General features: G+C 49.7%; 1 protein-coding gene across 1 annotated transcript; it reads left to right on the top strand.

Annotated features, from left to right (window-relative positions):
* Positions 1-1,534: 1,534 nt before the first annotated feature.
* Positions 1,535-2,503, top strand: LOC148051124 (olfactory receptor 14C36-like). The gene has a single exon (XM_087738361.1). It carries the CDS (start codon positions 1,535-1,537, stop codon positions 2,501-2,503), a length of 969 nt encoding a protein of 322 aa, XP_087594487.1.
* Positions 2,504-9,798: the final 7,295 nt, after the last annotated feature.

Raw genomic sequence — 9,798 nt, 5'->3', positions numbered from 1 at the left:
CTGCCTTTTCATGGGGACAACTGCAGGGTGTGAAGCTGGGTGTACAGCCATGGGTTCCCAGGGCTGTCTTTCAGAGAAGGGTCCCTGCACCCCAGGGGGCTGTGTGCTGGGGCAGGGACTCTGCTGCCTGCCAGGGTCAGCGCTCAGCCTGCCCAGGAAGCTGCCCACGATGCTGCAGGAACAAGCTGTGGGTGGAAGGAGTGACCCCTGGCAGGACAGGATCCTTCTGCTGTTGAGAGGGTGCTATGTGGGTCGGGGCCGCTCACAGCTCCAGCTCACCACTAGGAAACTCCAAGGGGATGTTTCAAGGGGAAGTTCAAGGCAGGGTTTACAATAAAGATAAGGAGATTTCCCGAGTCTGTGTTTTCAGTTTCGTACTGTGAGGGCAGGGGAGAGAAGAGGGGCAGTGGGGGAGCGAAAGAGAAAAGGACCTGCCAAGTTTGAACAAGCCATTGAGACTCCTGAGCTGCAACTTGGAATGGTCAGGAGGTCTGCTAATAGCCTCCTAAAGTGCCTTCAGCTGCTCTTCTGCCTATGGACAGCTCCAGCATCATGTCTGCTGGACCCATCAGGGTTGTTCTGAACTTTTGACACTCCCAACAGGAACATGTGCCCAGCCAGTCCCTGCAAACAGAAGGGATGCCATCTTTAGGGCACTTGGCTGTCTATTTGAGTTGCTCTTCCAAGCCTTGAACTGCCCTCAAGGATGCAAAGCTGTCCCATAGCACCTCTCTTTTCTCTGAAAGCCCCATGGAGAACACAGAGAATCTACGACCGAGGAAATGCTGTCGGGTTGGTGAAATGAGGCATGTGTGTCCTTGGCTAGAAGGGGGGTTCTGAGACCTTGAGAACAAGTGAGGCATTTAGTGGTCTGCAGTGAATCCCGCTGCTCTCAGCAGTGTCTGGTGGTCTTCAGGGCACCATGGGAGTGTGGTCATTCTCCATCTCGAAAGGTGCAAGCCCAGGGCAGCTGGGAACAAGGCAGAGGGACAGACCAGCTCCCTTCGCTCTGCTGTAAGCCACAGGCAATCCTCCTGCCTCTCAGGAGTCCCTCTGTTCTCCCTGAGGGCAGCAGAAATTCTGAGGTTTCTGACATCCAAGAACACTCCTCAGGGGAAACGGAGGGAAACTTTAAGAATAAACTCTGAAATTGCCCTCTACCATTCTGCTTCCTTCCCACAGGGAGTGCAGGTGCTGACAGGCCCTTCTGCGTTAAGAGCAGTTTCATCTGACAAAGTCAAACACCAGGACTGGGTCCTTCCCCCACCTTTCCCATGAACCCACTCCTGTAGAGTTGGGCTGACTCCTCGGCAGGCAGCAGGCAGAGCCCATATTTCTCATGGCACATTCAGCCAGCACCAAGCAGGGTTTCAGAAACGGAGCTGAAGGAAGTTCCCATAGAAAAGTAAAAAGGGGGTGGGTGTAGAAAGGGGAGCATCTAGGAGAAATGGCTTTTGTTTTGTTTAGAGAAGTCTCCCCTAACTTCTCACTGCATTTTCCTCCTTGGACAGTCACTCATGACCAGAGGCAGCAGATGTCCAACGCCAGCTTCATTACCGAGTTCCTCCTCCGGGTTTTCGCAGACACGCGGGAGCTGCAGCTCCTGACCTTCTGCCTCTTCCTGGCCATCTACCTGGCTGCCCTCTTGGGCAACGGCCTCATCATCACTGCCATAGCCTGCGACCACCGCCTCCACACGCCCATGTACTTCTTCCTCCTCAACCTCTCCCTCATCGACCTGGCCTCCATCTCCACCACTCTCCCCAAAGCCATGGCCAATGCCCTGTGGGACACCAGGGCCATTTCATACTTGGGATGTGCTGCACAGGTCTTTTTTTTCTTTTTCTGTGCTACAGCAGAGTTTTATCTCCTCACAGTCATGGCCTATGACCGCTATGTGGCCATCTGCAAACCCCTGCACTACGGGACCCTCCTGGGCAGCAGAGCTTGTGTCCACATGGCAGCAGCTGCCTGGGCCAGTGGGTTTCTCAACTCTCTCTTTCACACTGCTAATACATTTTCGCTACCCCTCTGCCAAGGCAATGTCCTGGACCAGTTCTTCTGTGAGATCCCTCAGATCCTCAAGCTCTCCTGCTCAGATGCCTACCTCAGGGAAGTGGGGCTTCTTGTGTTTACTGCCTCTTTTGGATTTGGGTGTTTTGTTTTCCTTGTGGTGTCCTATGTGCAGATCTTCAGGGCTGTGCTGGGGATCCCCTCTGAGCAGGGACGGCACAAAGCCTTTTCCACATGCCTCCCTCACCTGGCCATGGTCTCCCTGTTTCTAAGCACCTCATTTTTTGCCTACCTGAAGCCCCCCTCCATCCTCTCCCCATCCCTGGATCTGTTGATGGCAGTGCTGTACTCTGTGGTGCCTCCAGCAGTGAACCCCGTCATCTACAGCCTGAGGAGCCAGGAGCTCAAAGACCCACTGAAGAAGCTGAAGAAACTATGTAGCTGCTGCCTCCAGGTTCAGGGAGTTAAAAACTTTCCTATCTTCCAGTAGTATGTCTCAATATCTCTTTAGCCAACTCTTCAATTGTGTTTATGTCTATTCTTTTTTATCTCTACGTCTCAAAGAGCTCTTGTATGAATGGTCCTTGAGAAAGGCGGACTGCGTCAGATGCAGTTTGCACCTAGCATAAGGTCGAGGAGAGTAGGTTATGGTGTTCTGAATTACATCATGTTTCAATTTTTTTGTTAGCAAGGAAGTTAAGCATGCTATGTCTGTGTGCAGCCAGTTCACTGAGGAACTCAATGAACTGAGAAAAATGAACTGAGTTCATTGAGTCAGTGCCGCTCACTTGGCGGCCGGTCACAAGTGGTGTTCCCCAGGGCTCAGTACTGGGGCCAGTTCTGTTTAATATCTTTATCAATGATTTGGAGGAGGGGATCCACTGCACCCTCAGTAAATTTGCAGATAACACCAAGTTGGACAGGAGCGTTGATCTGCTGGAGGGTAGGAAGGCTCTACAGAGGGATCTGGAGAGGCTGGATTGATGGGCCGAGGCCAATTGTATGAGGGTCAAGAAGGCCAAGTGCTGGGTCCTGCACTTGGGTCAACCCCACACAACACTACAGGCCCTCAGGGAAGAGTGATTGGAAAGCTGCCTGGTGGAAAAGAACGTGGGGATGCTCGTTGACAACCAGCTGAATGAGCTGGCAGCATGCTCTGGTGGCCAAGAATAGCATCTTGCCTTGCATCTGCAATAGTGTGGCCAGCAGGACCAGGGAGTCCAGGGAGTGATAGTGCCCCTGTACTCGGCCCTGGTGAGGCTGCACCTCAAATACTGTGTTCTGTTTTGGGCCTCTCATTACAAGAAGGACATTGAGGTGCTGAGAGTGTCCAAAGAAGGGCAACGAAGTTGGTGAAGGGTCTAGAGCACAAGTCTCATGAGGAGCGGCTGGGGGAGCTGGGGTTGTTTAGCATGGAGAAAAGGAGGCTGAGGGGAGACCTTCTCACTCTCTACAACTACCTGAAAGGAGGTTGTAGCGAGGTGGGCGTCAGTCTCTTTTCCCAAGTAACAAGTGATAGGACAAGAGGAAACAGCCTCAAGTTGGGCCAGGGGAGCTTTCGATTGGATATTAAGAAAAATTTCTTCACTGAATGCGTTATCAAGCATTGGAACAGGCTGCCCAGGGAAGGGGTTGAGTCCCCATCCTGGAGGTATTTAAAAGACGGGTAGATGTGGTGCTTAGGGACATGGTTTAGTGGTGGACTTGGCAGTGTTAGGTTTATGGTTGGACTTGATGATCTTAAAGGTCTTTCCAACCTCAATGCTTCTATGCTTCTACAATTCTATGATCTTCCTGACAAGGGTAACTGAGGAGGCAGTGAGCTGAGGCACCCTGTAGGACTTCCTACTTGCAAACAATGAAGAGCTGGTCAGGGATGAGAAGGTAGAGTTGAGGCTCCTGAGAGAGGGGAACAAGGCAAAGAGCAGGACTTCAGGAGAGCAGGCTTTGGCCTGACCTGCTTGGAAGAATCCCATGGGATACAGCCCTGCAGAGAAGAGGGGTGCAGAGAGCTGTTTGATGGTCAAGGGTCTCTTCTTTCAGCTCCAAAATGGTCCACCCTGACAGGCAGGAAGTCCTGCAGAGGTGGCAGGAGGAAGGCATGGATGAGAAAGGAGCTCCTCACTGAAACCAAGCATGAAGAGGAAACACAGAAAAGGTGGAAGCTGGATGACTCAAGAGTTCTGTGGTTCTGTGCTGGAGAGACCTCTTTGCATGTGTGTGTTCTTGTCTGTGCATAGGGGGATGAGGGGATCCCAGGGCCAGGTTCTGGATAGACAGAGTGTCTAAGACAGCTTCCTGGAGGGATCCGTACTGTCTGCGTTTCTCTATACGTATACATCTTACGCTAACATCGTATAGCATACAAACAGCCCAACCCTTGTTTCCCTTTTTCCACTGACTATGGTTTTGCTTGGCTGACAGACCTCCCAGGGTCCCTTCCAGGATGAGTGACTGTGCATTTCCTTCCACCATGGGTCTTCCCTTGACGATACAGCATTGGTGGGGCAGCAGGGCCGGGTCAGTGCAGGGACAGGGCTGGCTCTTACAGGGGCCATGAAGCAGCTGCCGGGAGGTGACAGCAAGGACAGTTTACAAGGGAGAAATGTATATATATAGTAACTTCATTGTTTTTGGGAAGGCAAGGCTCTGGCAAAGCTCAAGCTGTCGCTGGCAGAGGTCCCACAAAGTCAATCTGCACTTGTGCCTGTGGGCCTTCAATATGTTGTTGCTGGACTGGGACTTTTACTCCAGTGTAATCTGCATTGGTCGTGGCACGAGACAGACAGTTCCTACACCAGCAATCTACACCCTTCTTCATGTTAGGCCACCACTCACTGTCCTTCACTCTGCTCAGAGCGTTTGCCTTAGCTCATGGATGAGCTTGATTAGATCTCCTTGAGTGTTCTGAGGCACAATCCAAAGCTTATTGCCTTCTGCATCTACAGCATAATAAATACTACTTTGCCTTACTATGCGGATTGACCCGATGGGTCTTTTCATGTTACTCCCTTTAATGTCCCTCGTTGGAAGGTGACGTTTTCCCAGATTGGGTCAAGATGATGGGCTCTGTCACAGCCACTTGAAGTGACTTGCTCTTGAGTTATTCACCCTGAGTTTACCATTGATGACCCAGGAGCATTCAGGGATGCTCATGTGTCTATTAATACTAGGGCCAAGATTCTCAGGCTCCCAATGGCCACTTCAACTGTGGGTCATCCCCAAGAATCTGCTGGCAAGGGTACCAGGATCCATGGTGCCAGCCCACAGGAACCTGGGCCTTCCCAGCAGAACCTATGCATCTTGTCCAAGACTTACTCTTGAGTTCCCAGACTGCAGTGATTGCATTGCGTTGATTGTGACTTATGTTAGTGACTATATGTTGCTCTGCTAGAAACAGAGCTGCTGTTCCAGCTTTCTCTAGCTCATTTTCTAAAACTTTTAGGTCTCTTCCTAAATCTTGTACTCATTCAAATTCTAACTCCAGCTATTTAATTTGTAACCAGAGTCTATGTCTGTGGACCCTAAGATCTTCCTCTCTTTTGATTAAGACGGTTCTCTTAATTTGGGCAATTCCTCTTCCTTCAATTTCTGAATGTCTTTTTGCACGTTCTTCACCTTCTCATCTGTTTCCCTCAGGAGATCCTGTCAATCACATCAGGTACACCACCGGGTTCCAACAGCACAAGTTTCCTTTTTTACTGCCTTTTAAGTTTTCCTGTTTGCAGTGACTCAAGTATGCTTCACAGGCTGAAGAGGTGGGATCTGCTACCTTAAAACAATGGAACCTCCAAGGGCATTTCCCTTGTTTAATCACCCACTGATGGAGTTTTGTACCACCCTTCTGCTCCTTAACATATATTTTAGCTCAAGCTGCATCGTCTATTTGATTCTGTGCACTTCCCATGCTGCCTTCACACAAGCAAACACTAACAAGAATTTTGCTGCTCCAACTGGCGAATAAGGAGTTTTAAATGTGTTTTATGTAAGCAGCAATTCCAGATTTACTTTTCTTCAGCGTTCTTTTGCTTCTGAGCATCCAGAGAGCCAGACCAAAAGATGTATCGCTCGTCATTTCAGTTACCACCCTCACCCATGAACCTTCCACTTTTACTGCAGGGCTTGTCCCTCAGTTTACAGAATGAAGTTGGCATGAGGCTGTTTCTTAGGATAGCTTCCCAGACAAAATGCTCTTTGAGTCCAGCCAAGGGTGTGTTGGGGACAATACCTGAAGTCAGCCAACCAAATATTAAATGAACAAAGAGTTATTTGTTGAGGGCATTCTGTGTGCAGGAGTAAGGCCTGCCTTCCATCCAACAGTGCAGTTTTTTTATGCTATACGGGTAGGGCACCTTAAAAGGGGAATTCCACATTGCTGATTTGCTGCAGTCCATCTGGGAGCTAAAAAACAACCCATGACCCAGACCCTTGGCCCGGGATTTCCAAAAGCCAGCCAATGCAGTTTGGAATGGGTCCTGAGGACACCCGAAGGTGAAGGGTTAAGACAAATACTCAAAAACACAGACCTAGCACAGTAATGGCCAGTTTTCCTGGTGCGTAAATATTGTCTGAGACATATAGCCAACACTCTGGCCAACCCTCATCAATCTAGACCAACGTACAAGAAGAAAACATTTTCTATCTGTCTGTCAAGCAAGTGGCAGTATGAAAGTGCTCAATAAAGGAAAAGAGAATTTTGACTCCAGCACTGCTAGACTGTACGCAGGTGTGGTGGGTTGAGCCCAGGCAGCAACTAAGAACCCACCCATTGCAAGCTCACACTCCACCAGCAGAATGGCAGAAAGAGAATCAGAAGAGCAAATGTGGGAGAACTTGTGGTTCCTCATTTTTTATTGCTGAACATGACATCATATGGTATGAAATATCCCCTTGGTCAGTTCAGGTCAGCTGTCCTGGCTGCGTCCCGTCCCATCCTCTTGCTCATCCCCAGCCTACTGGCTGTGGGGACAGAGTAGGTAAAGGAAAAAACCTTGCTGATGTGTGAGCAATATTCAGCAACAGTCAAAATACTGGATTGTTATCAACACTCGGTTGGTTACAAGGCCAACGCGCAGCACTGCACTGGCTGCTGTGAAGGAAATTAATGCCATCCCAGCCAGCCCCAGTACAATCTCCACCACTTATTCCTACTATTTGCGTTATGCTCAGGACCTGTACTATCCAAGACATCCTTATTAACACCCGCTGCCCTCCTGTCCTTTGATATGTACACCAGCATCTGGAAGCCTCATGGTCACAAGTCTTGCTTCTCATGGTGTAGTTTAATAAGCCCCAAATCACTGGATGGCCAGTAGGGCTGGGCACCAGCAGCCCAGGAGCATCCCAGAGGATGCTGAAGATAATCTGTTGTCACAGACATTAATGAGCTGACTTGGGCTGGACTCCGTTACTCATAACAAAGGCAAAACTGGATGGGTATATCAGTGCTGAGGATAGCCACAGCTGCAATGACCGTGAGCTGGTGGAGAAGTAAGAGAAAGAGCAGGATCGTTGCCCAGAATTGCCCAAAAGCAGATTCCAGCTGGTTCAGGAGCAGATTGATCTGACCTACGTAAACTGAGTGGCTCTTCAGAACAAAGTTTCTGCGCTAACAGCGTTGGTGAGAAATGTGGTTTTATGAATGACTACACAAAAATATGCTCCTAGAGTGAGAGAGCAACAACTGTGGTGTGCACTCTTGGCGCTGCCAGTAAAATGAAAGAAGAAAATCATTGGAATTGATACCAAAAAATCATTAGACCTGGCAAAAAAAAATTTAAAGTTTAGAGAAAGCTGACTTTTCTTCAGTTATTGCCTAGATTTATTTTTGAGCTAGGTTTCAACTCATGACAAGATCCACATTCGGGTCTTGAATAATTTGGCCACGTAGAGAGTCTGTTTCTGCCTGAGATTCCCTGGGGTAGCTTGGAAACATGACACGGGACCTCTGGGGTCCCTTCTGGAGCATTAGCTGGTAACCACCAGAAAAGCACCTCTGGACATATCAGTTGAAATAACTTCTTGCTCTCCACTGACTACAGAGGGAAGTCTAGACAACCTGATTAGTCATAGACATCTGCACTGAATTGTTTCATACAGAGTGAGACCGCTCTCATCTATTTCTTCACCTAAACCAGTGTCACGCATCACATACCTTGTAGGAGATGAAAAGGAAACGTGGTTTGATGTCTAAGAACTCCTTTAGGAAGCCACTGTAACAGATATGTAAGACGAGCACAAATGTAGTCATCCACACCCAAGGTGTTTCAATGCTACTGGTCACTCTGCTCCCCTGTAGCAGGTGAGAAAGCTGGGCACCCGAATGTGACTTGCTGTGTGCAAAGAGTGAGGAGGGATATGCACAGTCCTGGGCAGGGACTCTTTTGAGGGGAGCACTGGGCTTTCTGCAAGACAGAAAATGATCTCTTTGAATGCTGTAGGCCTGACTAGCATCAGAAAATGTAAAAAAACCAAAAAACCAAAAACCCAAAAAACCAAAAACCCAGACACAAAACCAAAAAATAAAACCAACAGAGAAAATAAGAAAATGATCTAGAATGAAGAAAATGCTAAGCCTCTCAGATTCTTTGTGTTCTTATCCTCCTGGATTTGGTTTGGTTTGTATTAAATTTGTATTTGCTCATCTTTGGTGATTTCATGTGCTGGGAAGGATGCAGTTCCAGGGACACAGATGCCAGTGTAGATGCCCCGTGTAGTAAGATAAGGGCTGGCGACCGGAAGATCACGCGCTGTACGGCAAGAGTTAAGGGTCGACCCTCCCTTGTCTCTGCCCCTTATAACATGACACGCCTACTGCTGGGAGTATAAAGGTAAACTACTGCGCAATAAACGGGGGAGTTGAACACCCACACTGCGTGTGCTGACTGTTCCTTCCCCAGCCTGGGTCAGCTGGAGATCCGTCGGTATAACCTTGATATGTAACAAACGCTACATAGTGGTGACCCCGACGTGATCGGCTGCAGGCAGCAGCGATGGAGCTCACGGCACTCGTAAAGGTATTAAAGGTGGTAGCAACGGAGGTGGGCGAGGATAGGGTGATAAGGAAAAGGCCCACGGGCGACTGCATCCAATGGATGCTACGCCGGGGAGTGCTCGGCGCTCCCACAGAAGTTTTCGACACCTCAAATTGGGGAAAAATACGCAACGAGCTGACAGAAGCGATCATAAATAATGTTGGAGGAGCCAGTGACTGGCTTCGCGCCTGGGGAACAGTAGAAAGGGTGCTCAAGAAGGGGTTTGCAGCAAAGTGGTGCTGGCTTGCCGCACGTAGCGCGCTGATGGGGCATGAATCTCCTGGGAACGAAAAGCCAACGGGTTTAGTTTCGGAGGGGACACAGGCTGGCTGGGAAGGAGTGGCCTCCTTCAGACGGAACTGTCGTTACTGGGGGCTGAGCCAACGGAGGAAGGGGAGGCGCAAGGAGGCTATGGCGCAACGGGAACAAAGGAGTCAGGAAAGGTGTTCCCGTTACGAGTGGGGAGTTTAGGGCGGCCACCCACGGAACCTTCGGCGCCCCCTGCACCGGCGGATTCGCCACCTACTCAATACCCCTGGGGCGAGTTGCAACAATGTGGAAAGGGAGCTGAATGATAGGTTGCTGGATTGGGTCCCGGGGGCCGATGTGGGATCCCAGCGGTATCGTGAATTACGTGAAGGAAGATGGCAGGAAGGAGAAAAGGAGGGCAAGGCACTATCACCTTCTGAGGATGCCCTGTTGGATCCCAGTGATTGACGGGTGCTGGACACACCGAGAGCGGAGCGCAGGA

This window comes from Nipponia nippon, unplaced genomic scaffold (genome assembly GCF_047370975.1).
Source record: "Nipponia nippon isolate SJK-2023a ecotype South Korea unplaced genomic scaffold, ASM4737097v1 scaffold_67, whole genome shotgun sequence".
Lineage (NCBI taxonomy): Eukaryota > Metazoa > Chordata > Aves > Pelecaniformes > Threskiornithidae > Nipponia > Nipponia nippon.
Note: the sequence above shows the minus strand (reverse complement) of the source record. Positions and strands in the feature narration are given on the sequence as shown.

Bases quoted from the DNA above. Each gene is read 5' to 3' on its own strand.
- LOC148051124 (XM_087738361.1), top strand. From the start codon at position 1,535: ATGTCCAACGCCAGCTTCATTACCGAGTTCCTCCTCCGGGTTTTCGCA.